At 42.0% G+C, this 26826-nt stretch overlaps 1 protein-coding gene across 9 annotated transcripts in view; it reads left to right on the top strand.

Annotated features, from left to right (window-relative positions):
- The first annotated feature begins 545 nt into the window (after window positions 1–545).
- The window catches only part of MYO6 (myosin VI), a 91866-nt gene continuing 65585 nt past the window's right edge, over window positions 546–26826 (top strand). For 7 of the 9 annotated variants that reach the window (XR_004306597.1, XR_004306596.1, XM_032443538.1 and 4 more), the window contains exons 1-2: window positions 547–617; window positions 23931–24069. Coding sequence is in view for 7 of the 9 variants with exons in the window: in XM_032443538.1 (XP_032299429.1) it covers window positions 23953–24069 (117 nt within the window). In the remaining 2 variants the exon portion in view is untranslated. Of the gene's footprint in view, window positions 736–23930; window positions 24070–26826 lie in introns of all 9 variants that reach the window. The other 2 variants (XM_032443541.1, XM_032443534.1) reach the window with 2 other exon arrangements.

Below are 26826 nucleotides of genomic sequence, written 5' to 3'. Positions count from 1 at the left end.
CTCAGGTCTCCCTGGAGCCTTCTCCTCTCCAGGCTGCACAGCCCCAGCTTCTCAGCCTGTCCTCCTCATAAGGAGGTGCTCCATCCCTTGGATCACTGTGGCCCTCCTCTGGCCGCGCTTCAACAGGTCCGTGTCTCTGTTGTACTGAGGGCTCCTCAAAAAAAGACAGACGAAAAAAGCATGAAACATCACTCCTAGCAAACACAACGGGAACCCCCATCGAACAGCAGCTATTGGGGCAGGCCCAGGAGCCCCCAGCACATCCCTCCCGCACGGCAGCGCCGCCTCCAGCCGTGAGGGCTCGGTGTTGTCCGCAGGTGAGGCGGCCCCACGCAGGTGAGCGGCCCAGGGGAGCGGGGCGGCTTCGACCCTCGGCGTCCTGCGGCCTCGTAGGCCATTGACCTCTGCTGTGGCTGCGGAGCAGGCCGGCAGCCGGGCACGGCTTCCCATCCACCTCCTCCTCCTCCTCCTCCTCCCCCGCCGCCGAGCTCCCGCCCCCGGCCGGCCCCTGTGGCGCTGACGTGCGGGCGGGTGGCCGGGCCGGACCAGGCTGCGGGGGGCGGCGCAGAGCGGCGCGGCGGTGGCAGCGGGGAGCGGAGCGGCGGCCACAGCAGCAGGTAACGCCGCGGAGCCGGGGCCGTGCTGCAGGCCGGGATCCACTGCCCTGCTCGGCGGCGGGTGGAGGCGGCGGAGGGGCCTCTCCTCGCCGGAGCGTCCCGGGCGGCCACGGGGCAGGTGCGGGCGGCTCCCGCGGGGCCCGGCAGCGGGGCTTCGGGTGGGGGTGTGTGCGAGAGGGGCTGGCGGAGTTTTGCGGCAGCAAAGGTGGGCAGAGCGCGGAGCGGGAGTTGGCGGAGCCGGGAGTGGCCGGGCGAGGCCGCCGTGCGGTACCGGGAGCCGGGCACGGCCTGTCCCGGGGAATGCGCGGAGGTGCCGGCAGCCCCGCGGGGGGCGGCGGCTCGGGCGGTTCCCCGGCTCGGCCGAGCGGAGCCGGAGTCTGACGGGCGCCTTCCTGAGCGCTCCCCGTAGGAGGAATTCATCCCAGAGCTGCCTTATCAGGTGCTGCTGGGGCTAAAGTGCTTTCTCCTTACTTCCTTAACTGAAAAGTTATTAAACATCCCTCCTCCCTCCCGCCGCCGTCCTAAGTGTAGCTCTGTATAATGCCGTGCATTCCAGCTAACGCTGAGTTTTATCCACACTCCCTTCAAAAGCAATTCTGTGCTCCTGGGATTGTCCCCGTAAAGGAAAGAAACTCTTTGCGGTCTTGTCTGGACAAAACTGGGCATGGTGTGAACTGCAGTGAAGTGCATCTCCTCTCTTCTGCCCGAGTGCTGTGGCAGGCTGCCTATGGAAAGCAGTGTGTGCCTATGGCTGATACGCTACAGAAACCCATCTCTGACTTCTTCTATTTACATCTGTTACTAAATAGGAAGAATTAAAAGTGTCTTCTTTGTTAGCTGTCACTTGAAGACGGCTCACAGTGTTACTGTAGGTACTGCTGATGCTTGCCTGATACTGGGCAATCACATTCCTGGCTAATAAATCCTGATGCTACCAGATACCTATAAAATTGAAATACCTGAATTAAAAGCTTATAGATTACAAGAATGCGTGGTTGTTACCTATTATTTCATTTAAACATTGCTGCTTGTCAGCCCTTTTCTACAGCATGTCATGCCTCCAGCCTTGGTATCCCACTGTATTCCTGAAGGAAATCAAGCCATGGAGCCATCCCGTAGCTTGCTGGCACTGCAGGCTCAGCATGGCCTATGGACTGGGTGAGCAGGTGCTGGGGGACAAAGGTTGGCCACTGTGTTCAACCTTCCTTTATTCCAAGTGTGGCATATTAACCAAGGGCAGGGATGGACTCCTGAGTTAACATTAACCTGCAGCCTTTCTTCTGCTGTCTTCTCAAGACAAAATACAATGCTAGGGTAAAGGCTGAGGGACAATAGAAGCGATTAAATGATAAAACTTGTGGAAATGTATAAGCATAAGCAAATGCCACCTTATGATGCTTGCTCAAGTGCCATAAAGCTGTACTAATGTGCAGGTTAGATTTGAAGTATATGTTTTATAAAGTAACTGCAAGGAATAAAAGTGTAAGAGTTTATTGCTGGGGTGGGATGGTAAACATCAGAATTGTTGGAGCACTGGTTAGTAAATACAACATAGGAGAGGTTTCAAAAGTAGAAGTTAGGATTTAGTTTGCCTATATTTTTAGTGGCTGTGCTTTTAATTTGTGTAAGTTACTAAATGATTCTGTGGCAATACAGTTGTGTCCCTCTGAAGCTATAAAGCCCGCAGAGTGAATGTAAAGGTAGAGAAGTTTGCTGCAAGGCTCACTGACATCATGAAGTAAGAAGCGCTTCAGTAGTAGCTTGTAGAAACTGCAAATTGAGCTTGTTTCCCTCACCTTGTATTTCTAGTTGGGTGGGTGTCTGAGTGTAACCTGTCCTGAACTCTGAGTCTGGGATTGCTACCTGCTGGTATTTGATGGACACAGTAACCATAATGATCCTGTGGATGTGCCATCGGTGTTTGGACACAGTAACCATAAAGGTCCCATAAGGAAAGTCAACTCCTGGCTCCCCACGCCTGTTCTGCAAAGGCAGCCTTGTGACTCCCTCTAACCTTCATGCTCTCTTGGTGTTTAATAATGCTGATCTGAGAAAGACCTTGAAATGTTTTGGCAGAGGAATTACAGTGTATGGTGATGTGAGCGATGTGGCCAAGGTGAGAAGGGAATAATTCTTTACTGTCGCTTTCAGTACGAAATGCCAAAGCAGGAGATTAAGCTGGCAGGTTCAAAGCAAACAAAAGGGTGTTTTTTACTTACCCAATGTGTAGCTACTTAAGCTTTGGAAATCCTTTCTGAAGCATGTGGATACCGAAAGCTCAAAGGGACAAAAAAAGCAACCGGATGAATTCATGGAAGAAAACTCCCCTGAGGCCCATCCTGTAAAGCTGCTGTGGCTCAGGGGTTGGCCACAGGTGGAGCTGGGATGGGATGCAGGCACAGCACTGTCATGTGTTTACCAAGCTTTTGTATTCATTCTAGGTGTGCAGGGCTGCGTGCAGTGCTACAGGCAGCAGCCAGGAGCAGCAGATCTGCTCTTTGACCCAGAACAGGTGATTTGGGGGAAATTATTTTTCATATGAAGAATTTGTTAGCAGCTGAACCTGAGGGACCGTGTCTGGATATATTAAGTGTGGTGACTGATCTCAAGGAGCTGTTATGTGTTGCCATTGTCAAATGGAAACAAGTAGCTCAAGCAGTACTATAGGGCAGTTCTGGCACCTGTGGATCTGATGTCTGTCTTGTGTACTGGGTTAGCACAGAATTTGAAGGAGTCAGAGGAGGCTTTCTGAGCCTTGGTTTTGATGCTGCCTTTTGGAGGATGGGGGTTTCTGATATATTTAGTGGCTGTGCTCAAGTATAAAATGCTGTGTTTAGAGGAAAGAGTTCCCATCACATAGATTGGCAGCAGTGCTGTGGGGATTAGTCTGCAGAGGATTGTAGGAAAAGACAGGATGCAGTAATGTGAAAGTTTGTTAACATTTGGCATGAAGTCCAAGCTAATAGAGTAATGTGTGCAGGTTTTTTTTGCTGCCCTTTAGGAAAGATAAATGCGAGCTATGCTCTGGCAATGGTCATCAAGGCTCAAGAAGGGTTTGGAAAGCGTGATCTGTAAAGGGCAGATGTATTTGCAAATCACAGCCTACAAAGGGCAAGCAAACTATGTTTGATGGAGGGATGTTGAGACCAGGGGACAAAACGATACTGTCTTAAATGTGGTGAGACTTTGTTCTTCTGACGGTAAGTTCCAAAAAAAGAGGAAGCCAGTTCGTACTGAGGGTTTGATTTAGTACCAGTGGTTGTGCTTTGGGAAATCACAGAATTGTAGGGGTTGGAAGGGACCTCTAGAGATCATCGAGTCCAACCCCCTGCCAAAGCAGGTTCCCTACACCACGTCACACAGGTCGGCGTCCAGGTGGGTCTTGAATATCTCCAGAGAAGGAGACTCTACCACCTCCCTGGGCAGCCTGTTCCAGTGCTCTGTCACCCTCACTGTAAAGAAGTTCTGCACATTCATGTGGAACTTTCTATGCTGTAGTTTCATCCCATTACCCCTAGTCCCATCCCCACACACACTGTACTAAAATATTGCAACAAGCGGAGGTTGTGGAATCTGGTGCTTGAAAAAGTTATTGGGAGAAGGATGGAGCCTCTATGAGGAACACTCTGACTGCTTCTTGTGCAGGGGTTTGAGCCTGATGAGTTCTTCGCTTCTTGAGGCAGATTATTACAGCGTGTGTTCAACAACAAAGTGCTCTGGTTTAGGAGTACAGCCTGTAATCCTGCAGGAAATGTAGTTCTGCAACCACACGGTGATTTAAACTGGAGAAGTCAGAGGGATAATAACTAAGTTATTTGTCACCAGCTGCAGCATATACTGTATGTTACTGTGTCCAGTATATTTAGATTTGTTTGGAATGGCTGTGTTACATTTGTGGTAAATAGTGGGGACTGAGACTTAAAGATGTATTTCTGATCAGCGCCAATACTGCAAATAACACATGAAGTAAATGAATGTGTTGAGTTGATATCTACAGATGAGGTCTCAACTTCCCTGTTGCTGAATAGCATACAAAAATGGGGCAGACCACAGTGGAGCTAGTTCAGGCTGGTGCTGCTATTGCTGTGTGTGTCATAGGTCAAGATGGAAGCCTGCTGTCACCCGTGGGTATGGAAGGTGGTTTGGGAGCCCCTGAATCATTTTTTCCCAGTGAATGAGTGTAATGTGAGCAAGCTGCAGCCAGGCTGTGCATGCCCAACAGTCCTAATGTGGATCTCAGCTCCTATAGGCATGTTCAAGCTGTGCAGGCCACATCACAGCTAGTGCTATAACATGGTACGGACAAACCATAGGTTGGAATGGGGCGGTGTTTAGAGGGTTGCCAGGGCAGTATGTTCAAGTGTGAGGGCCCAGTCTGCTCTTAAGAACAACAGCAAGAAAATTCCCAGTCATCAGCTGGACATCTGAGTGTACCCCAGATTCGTAAGTAATCCTACAAAAAGCCTTTTAACATCGAATGAAACAAAACTTCTCTTTGCTTTTTGGAGCAATGCAATGCGTTTGCTGAGTTGATTTTGTGCGAGACGTTAGTTATATTTTCATTAAATACATTTTCATAGTGGGTAGACTTTTACCATCTTGAATGAATTTGCTTCTTTGTAACTGGCACGACTTAGTCTGACCTGAAATTTGGGGGAGAAAAAACAGAAGTAGAGAGTGTGACAATTCAGTGCTTGATGATCATCTCTCTCACGTCAGCTTCACGCGTGGTTGGAGTGACAGCAGCAACTTCCTTAGCTAAACTGGAACTGTTCTTATGGATTCTTCTGAGAATCCTCGTTATCACTTGGCAAAGCTTTGGTCACGCCAGGTTTGTTCCTAATTGCCCAGAAAACCGACTGAGAGGCAACGCTGGAATGACCGCATTGCTACAGAATTGGTCATGGAAGGGCTGCGGCCTGCTCAGGTGCCAGGCCAGGCCGGGCCGTGGCTGGGCAGCGGTGTGGGGGCACACTGTTCTTTGAGCTCCCATCTGAAACATTTCCACATTTATTCCAGTGCACCACATTGCAGCCACTCTCCAGGAGAGGTGGTAGTGATGAGAATCTTCTAGAAAATGTTTGGAGGTGAAGAGGGGCTGCTTTGCTGCATCTTCCATTTCCTCAGCAGGCATCTGCCTGTTGGTACACTGAGGAAGGGGCACTGAAGTGTTCTGCAAAGGGAACGTTCCGTAGCTGGTCTGAGAGGTCAGGGCTTCATGTATGCATTAACCTCGTCTGGTGTAGACACCAGAGCTTACACACTGCATTTTCCAGGACAAAGATCAAAGCATTAGGGGAATGAAAAGGCTAACAAATATTTTAATGACTTCAATTCTAATGATTGTCTAGGGCTGTAATGCTGTGCATAGCTGGGCAGATGTAATTGCTTGCATTTCCCCCAGCAGCTTGGGTGCTTGTGCACCTGTCTTTGCAGACTGCAGGGGGTAACAGAAAGTCCCCCTCTACATCTCCCTGCTGCAGGGGACACAGTGAGTGCCAGAGCTAAGAGAGTGGGGCAGTGGGAGCAGCACAGCGGCACAAATGCAGGGAGGAGGAGGAGAGGTTACCGCTTCAGCTGACCCCACCTCATGAAACTACAGCATTTTTGCAGTCCTCTAAACCCATGTAACCCTTTGCCTAATTTTTAAGTTGTTATTTTTATAGTGTTTTCTGATCGCTTGGATCATTTCTGATCATTTCCCCAGCTCATCTTCAGCAGGTGTTCAGGCCGTGAATGGCATTCTGTGTTGTGGCGCATGGAGTGTTACTTGTGTGGGTGCTGCAGAGTGATGCTGTTTCTCCAACACTTACTCACTGCCTTCCCTTTTGATGAGCAATCTGCCAGGCCCATTTTCTCCTCCTCTTTTAATTTTTCTTTCCTAAAAATAGACCTACCAGCTGTGTATTCATTTGTGGGCATACACGTGTGTGTTGCGTCATTGCTTTATTTTCCTTATTTGCTCTTAGCTGCAAACAAGCTATTTCATTGAGGCTTTAATGTTTTTACAAGTGTCAATAACTGATCTTCTTGTAGTTATGGCATTAAAGTTGTTTTAAATTTCTCAGCTCCCAGAAGACAGGATAGAAATGGGCTCATTTATCATAGCTTCATTAAAACAGAATTGTTAGGAACAAAGCATTTAAATTTGGGTTGGAACTACATGATCCTTGAGGTCCCTTCCAAGCCGGGTCATTCTGTGATTCTGTGTTTCTGTAAATGTGAGTATATAGAAAGATAGTAGTTCCAGAGGTGATGTAGTGATGTTGGTCTTTAAAGAGCAATCCAATTAGAGCTCTCCTGTGTCTTCACAAACATTGTAAATCAGTCACTGTCAGGCACACAATCTCAGATTATATGGACTTTGAGCAAGTGTTTGGTTCACTGTACCAGTGTCATTAATTATTTAACTTTTTTTCAGCTGTTTGCTGACTTGTTATGGGCATCTGAAAAGTAGTGTAACATCTCAGTATTTTTTCAGTCATTTACACAAGTCAGAATTCTAAACTTCACTTGGGGAAAGGATGTTTTTTCATATACGTTTCCCATCATGTTCTGATTGTAATCTGAAACAAATTTTACCTGCTGTTCTATGCTTGATTTTGAAGTTCTGCATCTTTTCAAGGAAAAAGAATTAACACAACTAACCTAGGGAGAGAAATCCTGAACATGTTTTTTCTTAGTGTGCTATCATGCCGTACAATTCATGTCTTACTCAAAAGGTCAACACCCACAGAATGTGATTTTTGCAGTGCAGTCATCTAAATAGATGCTCTTCTTCGGGCTGTAACATTCTTTTCCCGTGGTAAATAAATAGTCTTGAAATGAAATGGCATCTGATGAGTCGGAGATTTCTGTGCTGTGTGCTGATTACATGTGGATATGTTCACCAACAAAGCAGTGATGAAAAATATAGAACATATTTTGATCATATACCATTTCAATTTAAATCCTCACCACTTTTCCCATTTTTTAAATGCATGTACTTATTCTTAAAATACTGTATTGAATTTCTTTTAAATTGGAACCGATGCTTTTATTTTCTTTTATGGGTGTGGGAAACCAGCTTCTTTTATTATATTATAAGGAGTTGTGCATCTGTTTGGGTTGTCATCATTTAATCGGTGGTTTTAAGAGACTGAGCTGATTCCTAGACTTGTTTTTTAAAGCCTTTTGCAGCTTCTGTTGCAAACTCTTCTGTTACAGTCGTGGATCAGTTACTGAGCTCTGTAAAAGGAGAATGTATTTATACCCTAAAAGAATGCAGTTCTGTTGTTCCCTGATTTTTATTCTTTTCAGTAATAAATTGGTAGTTCACATATACTTTGAGCGCATCAAATAACCTTGGAAATCTATTTAATTTCACACAAAAACAGCTGTTAGAGATTGGTTGTTTTCTGTATTAATCTTGGTTTCTTCATGAATCCCTGTGGGAGGGACAAAAGGGAACAAAGGACACTTTATGTTGTTGGCGTGTTTGCTCACTGATTGTGCTGGGTTGGTTCTAGGCAGGAGCAGGAGAGAAGGCGACCAGCAGGAAGAGGAGAAGCTGCTTCTGGGCAAGCATTTGGGAGCTCAGGGACGATGCCAAGGCAGGAGAGGCCTGTGAGCTGAGCAGGTCGGAGTGATTCAGGAAGTTTCAGAAGGGAATGGTTGAAGAGTCACATTGAGGCAAAATGTTGTTTTGACAGGTAGATGTTTTGGAGCAACATAGGAAGATGGGGATGAGATGCAGTCTCTGAGAGCTAATTGGCTCATGTTTTCCTATTATTTAACATCCAGGACCTACCACTTCAAGCACTGCATGAATGTTATGGTGAAATTACAGCTGACAAGATAGAGCTGTGCACCAAGGTTGTATGGATGCTTCCTTTTAAATTCATGCCCGACTTTTGTCATTGAAAATCTTCTCCTAGGCAGGCATACCCACAGAACCCTAACTAGTAGTGTCAGATCTGATCCTGAGGTGGGCATATCTTTGTGATAAAGAGAGGATTTTTATTTATTTATTTATTTATTTTCCCCTGTGAGGGCTCCTGCTTTTTTGAGTTCTGGCTGAACTAAGGAACTAGGCAATTTAGAAAAACACACAGCCTTCAGTTTCACTGTGCTCTGTTGAGGTCTTCAGTTATTGTTCGATACTTACAGGAAGAGAGAGTGGAAGAAGAACATAGAAGGGTTTTTAATGATCCTTCTCCAGCTGAGGGAGGTACCCAGTGTCTTCCCAAAGGGCACCCATCCAACTGGAATGGGAATGACTTGGTGCGAGGCTCCAGGCTGCAGTGAGTCATAATTGGGTCTGTGATAGCTGATACCACATCTCTGCACTGCTGGGTGTAATGGCAGTCAAATTTTGACCCAGATGCATGTGATAGCACTTATTTGGATTTCACTCAATATAAAACACAGCAAACACTCCAGGATATGTTACTGGCATATCACCTGGATTGGGCTGCATTATTTTAGCCATTACCTACCTGGATCTTTACAGGCTACAACAAAGGTGTGATCTTGATCCATGTTAGGTGGGAGGCTTCACCTAGTGGCTCCCTCTTAATAGAATACTTCTACTTTCAGGGTCAGCTGATGTCCTTAAAGAAGCTCTGTTTAAAGGCTGTTCCCAGGACATCTTTCTTTCTGTTTTTTCTTTCTTTTATTATTTATTATTTATTTATTTATTTATTTATTTATTTGCTTTACTTTTCTAGTTCCAGGATGTCCTGTTCTGCCTTTTGTTTTTCACAGCTTCCTGGAAATGAAAAGCATTTACATGGCATCAGTGCTACAAATGTGAATGCAGCTTAACAATCTCCCTGCTCATCATGGACTGTGTAAACAGGGATAGATTGCATATGGAGTTTGTACAACAGCATGTAAAACTGGCTGCAGCATTACAGTTTTCAAAGAATGAAAGAGATGCTGATTCTTGATTTCCCTGGCAAACAGACTTTATGGCTAATGAGAAGTTTAGTGGAGAGGCAGTGCAGGACAGCTGGTGGAAGAGGAATTTAAGAATTGGAAAGAGAGTTTTTATCAAAATCCATTTCTTTCTCTACTCTGCCTTCCGTGTTGAAGATGACCAATGTGTAAGCCCTGAATTGGCAATGGCTGTAATTACTAGGAAGCTATCAACCTGCAATTTCCCCTGCTCATCATCCTGAGGTTGAGTGACGTGGAGATGACATTTACTGTGTGCAATGCTTCTATCCCAGAAGGTTTAGCTCACATGCACTGGGCACAGCTTTGCAAGACCAGCAATGAGAAGTTCTCACCCATGTCTAAGTCCATAGGATGGAGTATTTTCTGTTGTTGCACATCGTTGAGGATTGCTGCTCTTCTTCCTTTGAGCATGCCTAGGAGTCCATGCACTGGATAGTATTGTAATGATCTTGTTCTAGGTCAACAGAAGCAACTTTTCAGTGTGTAAAGAGTGTCCTAGCAAAGAAAGCCCTGTGCCTTTTGGTGTGTGACATGCTCAGGAATTCCTAGACTAAAACAGCAGTATCTTCCTGTTTTGGGGAAAAATGAAAGAAACTGAGAGTGGAAGTACTGTGATGTTGAACTAAAGATCTACTTTTAAAGCTAATTTCCACTGCATCTTAATGTTTAAGGGGGAAGGCATTTTTAGAGATAGGCTTGAGAAGGGGAGTGCCAGAAGCTCCTCAAAACCAAGAGCAGTCTGGAGCATTTCATGGAGAATTTCTTAGCATGAATAGTGTCACTCCATATTCTAGGATGTGGCCCTTTCTGCTCTCATGTTTCCTCTCAGATACACAGCCATACAGCCTTTTCCATGTTTGTTGACTTGATTATAGCTAACATTTTAACTATAAATGTGATTTGCTCTTTCTTTAGACAGCAGGAATGATTCTGAGGCTGTGAGATGGAGTACCTAGAAGGAAGGGGAGATGAGTGCAAGGCAAGACTAAAATCATTCACAGTAATGAAGGTCTGTCTTTTAGTGTATTCTTGTTCAAGGGTGTAGGTCAGGTGAAACATTAACCCTCTGTCCCATGCTTCCCTGCCATTATGTTGCTCAGTAAAAAGCTGGTTTGAGAGTGCAACAGCAATAAGTTACAGGGAGGCTCTCATAGTTATTACAGCACTTCCTGGGTGGCTCAGTATTCCTGTGGCTTGCTGTTATTGCTGTTATTAACAGGACGCTGTATGCATTTCCAGAATGCTGTCAAAATACTAAAAGCTTCCATATCAGAAGATCATCATGTCACACAGCATGGTGGGTGTATGAATAAATTAATTGCTACAGCGTCTAATAAAAGTTGAATGAATTTTACAGAGTAGAAATGGGGGGGGGGAGGGGGGGCACAAAAGCAGATTATTTTTGCATAAACTTTGAAATATACTTTCTCTTCTCAGTTTGAATTTGAACTTAGGAATTTTTGCTAACCCTTCACTTTCACATAGTTGTAATAAGTTAACAGATAACAGACCAAAGGCAGTGGCATTTTTCTTCTAGCAAAATCAGGTTTCTATCCTTCACAGGTCATGCGACTGAGAGGTTAGCCAGTGTGAGTCATCATTCTCACTCTTGTCTGTAAAAGGACTATAGGAAAGGACCTACATATTGTGCAGGTATTTGGGAAGGGATTTGATGAATTTCTTGTTTTCTTTGTTGTTTCCAAGAAATTGGATTTGATTAAGAAGCCTTAAATTGTGTATTTATTTATTTACTTTAAGTTTATCGATGTAAGCAATTATAGCTAAGTGAATCCTGTTTCTAAATTACCCAAACGAAACAGAAACTCTGAAAGATGGTATTTTCCTTTTAACAGAGCATCTATACTGAAATACAAAGGCAGGTTGATGATTAATATTATTAATTTTATTTCTGTCTAATAAGAAAGAGATACCAGCTGCTTTTATTCCTTGTAGGACACTTTGGGAAAAAATATACTGCAGGCTTAAATACAGTTTTTTGAACTACAGTTTAGTGTGTCCTTTAAATATTGTTGTTTATTTAAATAGAAATAATAAGATAATTCTTCAGACCTTGGGTCTGTCCTTCAGTCAGCAAAAGGAAGCATGCGTGTAATTGAAGACAGGTATGCTATTGTGGAGGGTGGAACATGAGTCTTTGTAAAGAGAGGTGGAGTCTCCAGTAACATGGTGTGATGGGGATGCTGATTCATTTGTTATTTGATGATGCATTTTCCAAAATGGGTCCATGGGATGTGTGTGTTGTGTTTGGTTTAGCCTGTTTGTTTGCTTTTTATTATTATTTTTATTATTTTAATTCAGTGAGTTCTGGGTTTTGATGATTGGTCTGATTTTTTCCTGTTATCTTTACTTACATTTAGAACTCAATTATTCTTGAGGTTTTGCCTCAAGATGCCCTAAGCTTTTTGCATAGGTCTCTGGAATCTGCCTGAACCTTCTGTTTCCACTGTATTGTCTATCTCAATACCAAACAAAGGGATTGAGCTTTCAGAGTTCCTCAGGAAGTGTCTGACTTCATTTAACTGTCTGAGTTCTTCATGGTACTGAATTTCTATTCTGTATGTGATTTCTTTCACATTGTGTTTTGAATGTTTTCTAAGATGATCTTAGATTTCTAAATATGTAGTGCTGTAAGACAACTGTATGTAAAAGCTTTTAGTGTACCAATTCCCATGAAAAAATCAAAAACAAGAGCTTTACTCTGATGAAAACTTCCGCTCCAAAGAGGAAACAGCTTCAGTGACTTCAGGAAACCTATGAGGGGTTTGGTACTTTCCCGCCCCCCCAGAAGCATGTTTAGATCCTGTAGCAGTGTGAAGAAATGTCCATTGTGAAAGGAGACTTGAAATACTTCTGTTCTCAAGAAAAGAGTTTGAATCAATCACGTTTGCCTTCTCTGTAGAATTTCGTGATGGCTCCAATTTAAGCTCTTGTGGAATTCAAGTTTTGGATGAATATACAAAGAAGTTTTATTGACTTTAGACTACCACATTGCTGTCCCAGATAGTGTGCATCAGTGAACTTCAGTTGGAGTGTTATAGGGGTTGCCAACCACCAGACCAGGCTGCTCAGAGCCACATCCAGCCTGGCCTTGAATGCCTCCAGTGATGGTGCATCCACAGCATCCTTGGCAACCTGTTCCAGTGCATCACTATCCTCTGAGTGAAAAACTGATATCTAAACTAAATCTCCCCTGTCTCAATTTAAGACCATTTCCCCTTGTTCTATCACTATCCACACTCATAAGCAGACATTTGCCTTCCTGTTCATACACTCCCTCCAAGTAGTGGAAGACCACAATGAAGTCTTCCTGAAGTCTTTTCCAAGATAAACAAGCCCAGCTCCCTCAATATTTCCTCTTTGGAGAGATGCTCCAGCCCTCTGATCATCTTAGTGGCCCTCCTCTGGACCCAATCCAGGAGCTTCATGTCCTTTCTGTACTGAAAAGTCCATAAAGCTGAAGAAGATGCTGTAGAAAGCAAGGAAATAGTCAGGTTGTTTTTTTGTGAGTTCATTGAGATAAGTTCCAAAAGATCATGTGGTCTTCAGTAACCATACAGCTGCTTCTATGACTGCTTGCTTTAGGACAATGTTTCTCATTCTTTAGCTGGGAAAAAAAAAATATCAGTAACTGTTTCATGTTAAACTGTTGCAGTCAGCAGTGAGCGTCTTGCTGGTATAATTACAAATGCATTGATTGAATGCTTCTGTCACCAGAAGGTCACGCGTGACACTTCTGACAGTCCCCATGAAGTTTTGATTGCCACTGTTAGTGTTTCTGAGTACTTGCAATATCTGCAAAAGCTGGGACTAGTCAGAAATTCTCTCAAGTCATCATACTGTTAAAAGGCCCTAACACGTATCTGTTGGCCACATCTTTGTTTGTGTTTAAAGTAAAAAAAGGCAGCTGCTTTGCAGACTGGGTGTGAAGTCTTGTGAGTCACTGACTGAGACATGTTGAACTAGGAAGAAGGAAAGAAATAGTTCTGCTTCAGGATCTGTGTTGGAAGTAATTCTAGAAGAGAATTTTCCAAATGATTCATTGCCATTGTATTTAAAATACTGTCTATTTCTGGTCTCTCTGTGGTTTCCAGTGATTGCATTTCCAGTGATTAAAGATTTTTCTGCTTTCCATGTTGTGTGTGTATTTAATATGTGATCATGTGATCATTATTTGGTCAGGCAACAGGTTTGTTTAAAACTTCATGGAATTTCTATTTCAGTGGAACTGGAGGTGTATCAGAAAGTTGTGAAAATGTGCAGGAAGAAAATACACTGCCTTTGCCTTGGAAGAATGAAGGGGATGTGCCTTAAAACTTAGAAATTAATAAAAATAAATATTTAAATGAAGGATTTTGAAACACATCAGTTAATAGATAGGGCTGGACTTGGAGGAAGGCTTTAAAGGTGCTCTTCTTGATTAGAGAAGATGTTTGAATTAAGCAAAAAAAGTATAAGAAGATTTAAGTTTCATTGAAGTGTGCTTAAGAATTATTTCACGTTATCCTCTTCTCTAATTGATTAACTGGATAATAGGTTTAAATGTGCCAAATGACAAAACCCACGGATTTTATAGCAACTGATCTGAACTGATCTAATTATGTCTTTTTTTTTTCCTCTTGTGACACCTATGTGAATCCTGATGATGTACAGCAAATTGAATTAGATGGAGTTACGCCTGTTTCTTGGGAGTGCTGATGAGAAAATTAGAAATTTCTTTAAGAATGTTAATTAAATAAAGTGCTGTGTGAGAATGGCTGTTTGGTGCATTAGTGCTCCACCTACACCTGGTCCTTCTCGCAAATATAGGCAGTTCCATTTGATTGCCTTTTCAGTTTTCTCAGCTTCACTTTGTATGTGTAGGCATTGTTTAAACCTGTGAAGTCAGCTGCTAAATTTCTCTCTTCACTCTATAAGAACAACTTAGTCTTTCTGGTTTTTGTACTCCCCTGATGTTTCTGTTGGGTGGCTGGATTCTGTCAAACTTCACATTCGTAGGTTCTTTGGAATACTACATTTCTTGATATCTCTCTTGGGGACTTCTGAACCAGCAGGTAAAAGCAGCTGGTCTAGAAGAGTGTTATTTAAATCCCAGAGGTCATATTGATCAAATCATTCTGTGATCTGCATTGGGTACCCTGCTTTAATATTTGAAGAATACAGTTTCAACTATCCTTAGTTAATGCTGAGCAAGCATTACACAGCAAGTAAGCAGACTGAATATTCCTAAGGGGATGAGAAGAGGTGTTTTCTGGGGGAGCATTTAGAATATACTTTTGTGTAGGTGTCTGTAGTTTGTGGAGAAGATCCCCTTACTACAAGAAAGACATTGAGGCCCTGGAAAGTGTCCAGAGAAGGGCAACAAAACTGGTGAGGGGTCGGGAGCACAAGTCTTATAAGGAGCAGCTCAGGTTTAGCCTGGAGAAGAGGAGGCTCAGGGGAGACCTCTTTGCACTCTACAACTTCCTGAAGTGTGGCTGTGATGAGGAGGGTCTTGGCCTCTTCTGCCAGGCAACAAACAGGACCCAAAGAAATGGGTGCAAGTTGTACCAGATTAGACATAGGGAGAAACTTTTTCTTTCAGAGTGGTCAGGCACTGGAACAGCCTGCCCAGGGAGGCTGTGAAGTCACCATCCCTGGCAGTGTTCAAGAGGCACCTGGATGAGGAGCTACGAGATATGGTTTAGTGGCTTGTGGTAGCAATGGTTATGAGAGGATGGTTAATCTAGATATCTTGTAGGTCCTTTTCAACCTTGTGATTCTATGATTCTATAACATTTTGCTGATCTTGTATGTGGAAATTGGAAGTTTCCATGTGTGAGCCTTGTACACGGTTTTCAAGGATAGTTATTTTTAATAATGTTTCTAAAATTATGTCTTCCAATGTGTTTTAAAAACTATTTAGATTTACCTTTTATTATGTATTGCCCATACTTGAAAGAGAAGTTTACTTTGTATAACGTAGCTGAAAGACACGATTGGAAATTTTGACGCTGGAATCAAACTGCACAACTGCAGCACCGGCTGTGCTTTGGCATGTCGGGCCCCATTTTATATCTCATCCATCCGACAAGCAGAGGAATTTGCTTAGACATAGCATGAAGATTAAAGCTCCGTGCAGGCTGAATAAGCACCAGCTTTGTTCAGAAAAACTGAACAATGTTATGTCTGGACATGAAGGAACAGAGCTTCCCGGCACTTCAGATGCTGCCGCTGTTAAGTTTCCACTTCATGTCATCGTCTGCAGGGAGTGAGCAGGTAGGCTGTTTTACCTGGAGGCCTGTTGTCCCAATTAGTTTGACACCTTTCTGGGCTATGGGGCATTTTCCCAACACAGTGTTTTCCCCCTGCAGCTGGGGCTGTGGGGTCAGGGCAGCACCCTGCTGACGGGCTGGGCTTGCGAGAACTGCTTGGTGGCTGCTCATGGCTTAAAGCCCATCTGAGTGAGAGCTACTGGATCCTCTTGTGGCAACTGAGAGAAAGCTGAAGGTAGTTTTAATCTTCTGTTGTTTTATAGGTCAAGATCATGATTTCTGTATAAGGTCTGAAGGGGAGTCTCACTGTGAGCTCAGTTTGTTTTTTTTTTAACATAAGTATGCATTTGAAGTCCTGAACTTTGTGAGTCCAAGACAAAATATATTGTAGAAGGGATAGTGCTTCCTCAAGGAGGGGGAAAAGAAGAATGACTTGGCCTTTTGGATTTATTTTTTCCTTTGTAAGTGTAAGATATCTTCCCTTTTTTTTGTTGATGAAGTAATGTAATGTGATTGGTAGCTATATATATATATGAACACTAATGCACTGTATTCAGAAATAGAGATTAGATTAAAATTATGATCAAGTTGAAGATAACATGCAAATAAGTGAAGGGCAAAAGAAAAAAGAAGCCCTAACCCTGCCCTGATTATTATAGAGCAACAGTCTACAACTTCTTTCCTTTCCCGTACCAGGAACTATTAGCACCTGGATGAAGGCTGGTCAGAGATATGTGTGTTAGTTATCTCAGGAGCTTGCTCACAAGTTGAGCCTTTTGCTTGCCTGTGTTTACTGCATTCTGGCTCCAGGCACACCAATAGGATTCCTTTTGGATGAAAATAAAGTGGAGGATGCAGGTCACCTGATATTCCCCAGCTGTTTGTTCATGTTTTCTCTAGGAGACCAGACTGGATCTGGTAAAGCTATTTGGTACAGAGTAAAGCTAGTAAACCCCTCAAAATGCACGTAGTATGGATGCTAATCCATCAGTATTTCTTAAAGGAAGGAAAGCAAAATGAAGACTATACTCTTGTAATTGAAGGAAGAGAAGGAAAAGTGATCATGAATGTTACAGCAACTTTTATTTAGCAGAGGCTCAGTTTCATTCAGAATTTAGATATGCTATCCTTGAAAGTATCTAGCCATCAAGCTGTCATGGGATGGATGTGTTTTAGGCATTTGAATTGATGCTACTCCACTTAGTCTGAATGAAGGTTATGTGAGGCAGGACTTGGTGACTCATTTCTTAGAGGAGTTTCCCAATCTTTTAAGGTTAGCCTACATTTAAGATTACAAAAGATATCTTATTCAAAGAGCACGAGTGTCATAGATCAATGCTTTCTCTAATCTTGGAGTTACAAACTCAAATTGGGAAGTAGCACTGACAGCACTACAGTCACTATTCTTGATTTATTTTTTTCTCAGCTGTAATTGCTTGGGAAGTTTTGAATTTAAAAACACCTGAACCACATTTTGTGGCTGAACTTACAACCTGACAGAAAGCTTTCCTTAACTCTACTTTCGGCTTTCCTGCCAAAACAAATACGGTGTTCAGAGCATGTGACCACAGTGGTTTGCCTTCTGCATAAGCTTCTGTAGGGAATCTGTAATTATGCTTGAGGGCCAATCCTGCTAGTCATGATTCTGCATGCGTTATTTTCAGATTACTTTAACATCAGATTTCCTGTGATCCTGTGTGCCTTTGGTTGCTTCAGTACAATTCCCACCCACAGGGTTGCCTCCTGACTCTGAAGAGGCAGTGCTTGTGCTGTAGTGCCTGCAGCCGTAACCTTACTGCTACCGCAAGTTCCCTCTAAAAGATGACTTTGACCAGACCCGGTCCCTTTTATGAATTCTATAACGCTGAAACAGAAAACTGATCTTGATTTCTGTGATGATGTTGCTTGGTAATTTTTAGTTAGTGCTGACTTGAACAGAACCTTTTGAGCAGAGAGGCATTTTTTTTTTTGTGGTGTCACTGTTAAATGGTTGGGAGTAATGTTCTGATTTGAGGTTTTAAAATCAGTAGAAAACTCTTGGACTTCTACCTCAGCCTGTCTAACCATTTTGTGAAGAAGGGCTAGATTTCTTAGAATTTGCTCTCTGTAAAAGTGATGAGCAGTTTAGCTGCATTGGCCACCTGCTGCAAGGCCCAAGACACTGAGCCCATGATGCAAAAAATAGCCTTGCTAGCAGGAGTACGTTTGTCTTGCACTGTGGCAAAACCTCACCCAAGATTAGCTGTGGTCTGGGAACCATAATCTGCATGGCACTCTGTCAAAGTTTAGGGAAGCCCTTGAAGAAAATGAATATATTACCAAAAATAAAAGAGTTGTGCTGTGTGCAAGGGAAGGGAAGGGAGAAAACAAGAAAGTTCAGCTGTGGTCAGGATGTGGCTAATGTGGAAATTGTTCTGGTCTGCAGTTCTTAGTGCTGCCAAATTCCTTTTGGTACCAATAACTGATTTTGTCTGATTTGTTGCTGCTCAGCTGCCTGAGTCTTTACTGCACTGTGGCTTCTTTGAAAATGTGAGCTCTTCTAGATCAATAGGTGTCTTGTTTGGTTGCTGTTTACATGCATAAGCATATGCATAAGCGTTTATCAAACTGCTAAAACAGTTTGGGTTGCCGTTTTGCTTTTCTTCAGATTTACTTATTTACTGTGTTTTGTGTTATTCCACTGCAGAGAAAGGGTTGGGGACTTGGAGTTCAAAGCTTGAGAAGACAAGTGGGTTTAGTCAAGAGTGAAGGCTGTGTTCTGGTGTGTGACGGGTCACCCACCCCCCTGGCCCTGGAGGTGTTTCTGAAATGTTCTCTAGTGTAGCCAAGGAGAACAACATTGTTATTAATAAAACAGGGACTTCAGCCTTGACTTTCTCTGTTGAAATTGTTGGGTTGCTTGAAGTTCAAGGACTGAGGATGACTCATCTAAAAGAATAAAACATTCAATAGTGTCACTGGTTGTTGTACTGTTTCTACTTCAAGTATTTTTCTGGGAAACAAACAAACAAAAAACCCCCCAAAAACAACCAACAAACCAAAGAACTCAAAACATAAGAACTGGCAAGTTATGAAAAATTCAAAAACAATCGAAAGTGTTTTTTTTAATTTTTAAAAAATTATTATTATTATTATTATTATTATTATTATTATTATTATTATTATTATTATTATTATTATTATTATTATTATATCTGTGTCTGGAAATATGCCTCTGACTTCCTTCATGAATTTGTTGGGTTTATCTTCATGTGAGCTACTGGGATTCGGTCTAGCTCAGCCACTTTCTGGATCAGCTCGGTAAAAGCTGAAGTAAAAACTGATGGGAATGTATTCTTAAAGGGGACTGAACAAGTGAGTTCTTGCCTTAGGTCACCTGAAAATGAGCTATAGCCCAGCATCAGAGTGTACTGGGTAGGGAGAGCTGGCTGGGCATGCTGGTGAGTTCAGGCCTAGCAGACAGGCAGCTTGGTGCCTCAGCCACAGCACCACAAACTGATGAGTTCATACTTAGCTTCACTAGCTGCTACTGGTAAACCTGCAAGTGTGTGCTTCTCTGCATTCATGGTCCTTCTACTTTGTTGTGATATGGCTTGATTTTACTTTGAGGTCTTCACCTGAATGATGAAACCTGCGTGCTCTGTGCCCTTCTCCTTGTTTAACCCAGGCTGACGTTTGCAGCCTTCAGGAGTGTGGTTTGAGCTACCCATTTCCAACTTGTTTTTCTGCCTTGGTTAGTAGTTCAGGTTCACTGTTTCTCCCCACTGTTTAGTGGGTCTGAAGTGGTGTCCAGGACATAACTGAGGAGTTCTTCCTTTAATTTTGACTTTAGCTTTATTTTTAACTGCATTTTCAGTGTTACTGAAATTTGACTTTGTGTTTTGGGTTTTGCTACTTCTATTTGTTGCTATCACTTGCTTTGAGTTGAAAATACTCTTGTAGATTCTATGTACTTCTTTTTTTGATCTATTAGGCAGTTCCACTTGGTTTATTTTAATTAAGGAGATTTGGGATAGAAACCAGTGTATGTTGTTAGTAAAAACTAAAGTAGGAGCAGTATTCTTGACAGATGTGTAGCTTGAGAAGCTGACAAGTACAAGAATCACAGAGGTAATCAGCAAATGTTTATCCTCATGTGAATCAATCTTAGTTTCTCAATATCGTAGTCAAAAGACCACAGGCTTGGAGTTTCATAAGCTTAGAGTTGTACAGAATTCATTCTTCCTCTTGTATATTGAGGATATATTCTTCTGTAAAGGAAATTTGTTATTTAATTAGTAAATTTGTCTGCTCTTCAGAGCTTTTATTTATGCAGCAGCCATTTAAATGTGTGCAGATGAAGTGGATATGTGTTTTTGCAATGCTCTGATTCTTACTCAGGACCCTCTTGTAACAAATACCAGTGTTTCTCAAGGTGGACAGGAAGGAAACGAAACAAGGGATGCAGATGTGCTGACCTGACCAGAGCAGCAATTCAGAAACAAGGAGAGTGAGATGGTATAGGATAGACTGCACAGGTCTGTAGGCTGTACCACATCACCTCTTCTACTCCATAGCATTTGTTCTTCCAGGATATTTTTCTGGGTTCATTTGCTATTTTAACTTCTGGTTTCAGAACTTCTTTAAAAACATTTCTCATAAGGAAGTGGAAAGAGAGCTGTGAATGTTCAAATGATGCAGAGCATTGCATGCTTTCTTTACTGAGATCCGGGATTGTTCTTTAATTGTGAACTGCCACTTTTACTGCAGAGAAAATAAAACTATATTTCTATTCTGCTTTAAGCATAAGGTATTGGCTTTCTTTTAAAAAATGTTTTGAGTAATAAAGACTACAGCAGAGTAGGTATTTGTTATGTGAATGGTAAATGCAATGCAAATACAACTAGATAAGTGTGTCAGAGAAAATTAAGTGAAGGCACCTGCTTGTGAGAAGCTGTAAGCACTAGGCAGTGAAATGAAAGGGTCTGCATTTCTAAGGTGTTCAGCCTGCTGTGATTAGCAGACATGCTGCTACTAGTTTGCATTCTCTGATCTGTGTGTTTTAATCAATAAAGCATTTTCTTTCATTTTCATTTTTCTTTCAGTTTCAATAAAATGGTGTTGCCTTTTCCTAAAGGACTTGTCTCAGGTAGTTGAACTTGTACTTCCATGCTTCAGCTTATCTCAGGATGCCAAGCTGGAAACTGGCTGTGCAAGAGCTGGTTCTGGAACAGACTTCATGCATCAGTCTCAAGGGCAGGGGCATCTGCATCAGATGGGAAGGTAGATAGTGGAGCAGGTACAGCCTGGTAGGTTTCAACAGCTCATTTTGTGCTGCCAGAAGTCAGTCAGGGTCCCAGCTAATAGAGATGCTCAGAAGTGCTGACTGCAAAATGTTACAGCCACTGGTTTTGTGACACTTCTCAGGCAGAAGACTGTATTTCTTAAAAGTAATTAGCTATCCCATGAATAACTACTACACTTTAATTTTGATGCAGTCAGCTACTGGATTCTTACATGCTTTTAAAACCTCTATTAGTTCTTCTCAAATGTGCATTTTGCATTCTGGTGGCTGAATTCACTTATTTCTCTGTCATTTAAGAGGAGTTTTTAGTTCATGACATTACCCTGTCATCATTTGTTAATAAAACATGAAGTAGGCTTCAGACTGCAAGGATGCAGAAGTCTCTGTTGGTGAACAAAGCAGAAGCCTCTAGGTACCAAGTGGAAGGAATGGATTCATGTTGAAGCAGAAATTTTGGCAGTGCTGTTGTTTTTTTTCCTTTTGCAAGGTTGTTACATCTGGAGAGCTGGCCATACACTGAATGCAGAGGAGAGCCTTGTTTTTAGTGGTTTGCGACACATGGCTGAAGTGCCAGTTTGAAGTAGCATTTTAAAAGAAGATGATAGGCTTGTGAAGAAATGAAGGCCTGGTTATACCCAGAAAAAAACTCAGATGTTTAGCAGCTGCACCCACTGTGGCAGTGATACACAGAGGTCAGGTCTGACTGGAAGAAATAACACACAGAGCAATGATGTATCTTGGGTCTGATTTACAATATCCTACAGTAAAGAGAATATGGCCAGCAGCCAGCTGTGAGTGTTTGCAGATGTTGTTATACAGGATATATCCCATGTTGCTGGCAACATGCTAATGATGGTCCTGGTATGCAGAGTTCACGGCATATGGCAAGTTGCTGGAAGTAATAAGAGGCGAATGCAATGCTTGATGTTTTAGCACATAAACATTAGGAGTAGCTAGAAGTTAATGCGCTCCAACCACAGGGGAAAATAAACTGTAAGGCTTCCTGTATTACATAAATTCTTTTAAATAGCATGAGTCGTGCAAATGAAATATACTATAAACTTTCATGTGTTAAAATTCTTGTTATCTTTATGCATCCTGAACTGCATGCTAGGGGGAAAAAATAGCTAATTAGTTCAGTATATTTAAACATAAAAGAGAGATCTGCTCTAAATGAAGTATGCTACAATGATTTTTTTCAAAGTCTCTTATGAACATTACTTGATTTTAAAAAGTATTTGACTTTGCATTCTGAGGTCTTTGCTTTGGAATTACTTTAAATCCTCTGTCCTTGAAGGTAATAACAGATTGCTTTATGTGTTGACAATGAAGATGTTAAGATCTACAGCATTCCCAAAGCAATCTCAGCAAGGCTTTGCTGTCTCTTCAGGCCTTTTTAAGTTCCTTGGAGGCAGCAAAATGCAGGTCATGTGAAGTGTGTCCTGGCACATTCTCAGCGAGATGAGGATGTCCTTTCCAGCTTGTGGTTGTACAACTTCCTTGGGGGACGATGACTTTTGTCCTTGCCTCTGCTTGTGATCAGGGGATCTGCAGCCTCTTCACTAACAATGAGAAATTTTGAAGCTCCTTTTTTCATTCAGATGGGAAAAGACAGGCATGGGATTTGTTTCTTAGCATATGACTTTGCTGCCTAGATGTTTTCTTTCTGGCTTGCAGACTCATTTCATTCTTGCTGGGAGGGGCAAGTTCCACCTTATGTGGCAAATGTTTTTACAAGTTTTGGGATTCCTAAAGCATGTCACTTTGGTAAGTGAATCAGTTTTGGAGGAGAAATTAGAGAAAGCCAGGAGGAGTGAGCCTGTCAAGCTGTGAGGAATCCCTATTCTCATTAGGGTAAGGACTCTAAAGTAGGTTTCAAAAAAAGGACTTATTCAGCATATTTAAAATGGCACCATTAGCCATTCAGATTGTGCCAATGCTGGCAGCTTTCCTGGTTAGTTCAATGAGATTTGCATGCAATCAAATACTTCTTTTAAGTGGGAACTTATTTAGCTGCATAACTTGAGGAGTCTAAGGTTTGAATGTCTTGGCCTTAGTACCAATTTTGCCTGGCTAGTGGAGATTCCGTATAATCTAAAACTATTTTCACACAATATTTTTATAGAAAATAAGGTCGAAGTTGAGAGAGAGTTTTGGTGTTTCCATATTGGATGTTAGCATCTCAAATGAATAGTATGAAAAATCAGTATATTTGTATGAATACATAAAAGGGTTATTTAGGAGCCATATGCCCAGCTGTGTGAGAAGCGTATACGTTCATTTGTCTCAAATGAGAAGGGATTGCATTGCTGCTCAGCTCGTGCCTGGATGTGTGCCCATGACAGAAATTAAGGTATTTGCACCCTAGGTCAGGTAAAGACAAGCCTCTTAGTTGTATGACTCACTGCATGCGTATATATTTGTGTGTGTGTTTATACATATGTATAAAGGTGCACAGTTATAGTATAGACTTAGCCTCAAACCTGTCCTGTACTTCACACTTTGCTGAGCTAGGCTCCTGTTTTTATTCATACCTTGATAGTAGTAGCTGCAGTTAGCAATAGTCTGTGGGCCACCCAGAAAATTTTTCAGTCCTTAAATCATCTCCTTACACAAACTTACGTGAGTCCTCTGTAAGTAAAGTATCACAGAATGGAAAAGGGCTGGAAGGTTGTGTCTTGACAAGCTGGCTCCAGTCTGTTGTCTGGCTGCTTCCATGCTGAGTAACAGAAATAAATCTAGTAAATTAATGTCTGTGTACTAAATCCTGATAGTTTACTAGATTTGTATACAGTTGTTTTTTTCCTTTTGTTACAGGAAATACTGGATAGTTCCCACAATGGAGGACGGGAAGCCCGTTTGGGCTCCACACCCAACTGATGGATTTCAGATGGGCATGATTGTGGACATCGGTACTGACTACTTAACTATTGAACCTTTGAATCAGAAAGGCAAGGTAAGTGTCTGATAAGTGAAGGAACAGAGAAAAAACTTATATATGTTTAGCCTGTGGGCCAATTCTTTTCCAACAGCCACCATTATATGCAGCCTGAATGAGTGGGGAAAAGGTTTTCTGGTCTGCTGTGTTTGACTAAGGAACTTCGTTCTGCTTTGGCTTGTAGGGCAAGTGAAATATCCCACTGATAAGAAATGCATGCTTTCTGTCAATTACCTGAATGTGCATGTGTGCTTAAGCCGGATGGGGGGACTGAATCTCTGTGGTTATTTGATTCAGTACTGTATACTTGATGTTTCTAAATTTGAGACTGGTTCAGAGTCTGTTGTTGATATTAACTTCTCTCTTTTCTGGTAGATACATATATAGAGAGTCCTGAAGGAGTATGCTAGTTTCTGTCTTAGACTAGACAATTTTCTGTTACTCTGCTAAAGACTGAGTGATGAATCCTCTTACCTTGACTACTATAAAGTGTTATATAATGTCAATCAAAGGTCCTATGGAATTGCTACATTAAATTAAAGGTAAAAGAAATATAATTTCTAAACTGAAGTCCTAATTAACGTGTCCAAGCTGCATCATTTATCATGACATCTTTCAGATTCAGTACAGTGTAATTAAATGTCAGTTTTTACAGGAAGTCCCTTGTTACCATTAATTATCCTAATTCAGATGGCCAGCATCCTGGTTTTTACTAGCTTGAATTAGGTTATGCACTGTTTTACAAGTTGTAATTTGGTCTTTCAATATGTCATGTATGCTGTTTCTAACAATTTTGTCTGTTTTGCAACTGCAGGTATGGAAAAGCAGGGCTTTTTGTAGCTTTTTTTACCCCGATGTCTGCAGTAATAGAGAGTGCTTTGTCATAGATCAAAAGGTTACACAGCAGTTCTTCCTTTGAGCTGAATGTTTTCAGATTTTCTTTAAAACAAATTATTTTACAGGAAGTAGACTTTTCTTTCCTTAAATGTAAAACGTGTAACATCTGATATCTTTGTGTGTGAGATAAGATCTGTAGGTTTGGTAATAGTATGTGTTCTTCCATCTGGGAAAGGGCAAAATTATTCAGATAAGAGTATATTAAATATTCCAGAGCTGTGATTAAGTAGGCTTTTACTGATTTAAATGGTGTTGACCCCTAGCCCTGTTTGTGTTTATATCCCCAGAAGGTTCTGATGTGAGCAAAAGTTCACATATTGAAAACAAAAACAGTCAATAAAGCTATTCTTGAATCTCTGTTTATTTCTAATATGTGTGCTGTCTTGGGAGCTCCCTTTTGCCTCCTTCCTTTTTTCCTCCTTTATTATTTCTTTTTTTTTTCCTTTTTTTTTTTTCTTTTTTTTTTTTTTTTACTTAAAATGGATCCTAAAATACAGTTATTTTTGCTTCATGGCTCACAGTGAGCAATCTGTCTTCATTCATGTAAGGGCCCAAACATTTCACAATTAGGCATTTAAATTCAGTGGAGATTATGGTCCTATACTTCTGAGTTATCATGCTTATATTCATAGAGGTGGAGCAAAGCATTATCTTAATTACCTTCTCAGTCTTTCCAAAGTGACATCAGTTTCCTTTTATAGTGAAATATTTCTGACTGCTTTTTGTCTTTTGAAGAAGTCACTGCTTTTGTGCATTGGGGCTGCTGGTTTGAAGCAGTCAGCATTTGTACCCACGCTTATCAACTTTGTTTACTCAAAATGACAGCTCAAAAGTGCTCTTCAGTAAGAAGTGATCCAGCAGCTCCAGAGCTGCCTGTGATAATTACAGGGAGGAGATAAGTAACCCAATCATGTAAACGTACCCGGGCAGTGCAACTTATTATTATTTTTTAATCTGGGTCATTATCATGTTGTACGTATTCTCTGGAGACACTGGTATCTTACCCAGTATAAATGACTGAAAAGGAAACGTGCATGTGTTCTTTTCTTGATTGTTGCCTTTTATACCATTAATGGTTAATTAAAATACATTGTTAATAACTGCAGTAAATGCTGTGAGGCAGCAGTTTCCTGTTGTCCTTCCCTCCCTCCCCTGTCCACAGCGAGCCACGGCGTTACAGTGGCACCCTCAGCCATGTCAGTGGAGCTGTGTAACGCAAAACTAGGTCAGAGAAGGGATCCGCCTGAGCAGCGAGAAGTGGAAAATTTCCAGGATGGCAGCAAGCAGCAGCAGGAAGGAGGACCTAGGGTATGTGCGGCCACAGGCTGCTTTGTGTTGTGAAGCTGAGTTGCCCAGCCCAGACTGGTGGAAGTAGCTGGCAAACATGCTGATTTACTTATGAACCAGCAACTAGATACCACAGCTCATGTAGAGTTAGCAACAGTATTTACTTATCGCCATCAAGGCGTCTAAGAAGGCATGGGGATCTGAGTAACCAAGGCTGTGTTGTGTAGGAGTAATGCAAATGGTTGAGAGCTTGTTATCCGAAGAGAGGGTGCATGAGCTATGTGATGGGAGTTGCTCCTCAAAGCTATATCATGGGTTTTCAAGGCTGAAAAAAGTGGAAAGAAGAGAGGGAATCTAGAGAGCAGTTTGTGAATGAGTGGGGTCCCATCAGGCTAGGAGCCTGCCTGCTGTCACACATTGGGATGCTAGGAGGGAGGCAGTGGGAAGACAGCCTGTTGTTACACTTGGCTGATGCTGCACATACACATTTTGTACTCAGAATGTACTTTTCAAACTTATCGGAAATTCTGACCTTAGGAACTGCCGAAAATAGCTTCTGTTGGATTGCTTGATTCTGTAATAGGGCAAAGG

The sequence above is a fragment of the Coturnix japonica genome, chromosome 3 (assembly GCF_001577835.2).
Source record: "Coturnix japonica isolate 7356 chromosome 3, Coturnix japonica 2.1, whole genome shotgun sequence".
Classification (NCBI taxonomy): domain Eukaryota; kingdom Metazoa; phylum Chordata; class Aves; order Galliformes; family Phasianidae; genus Coturnix; species Coturnix japonica.
This window is presented reverse-complemented; position numbering and strand designations above follow the sequence as displayed.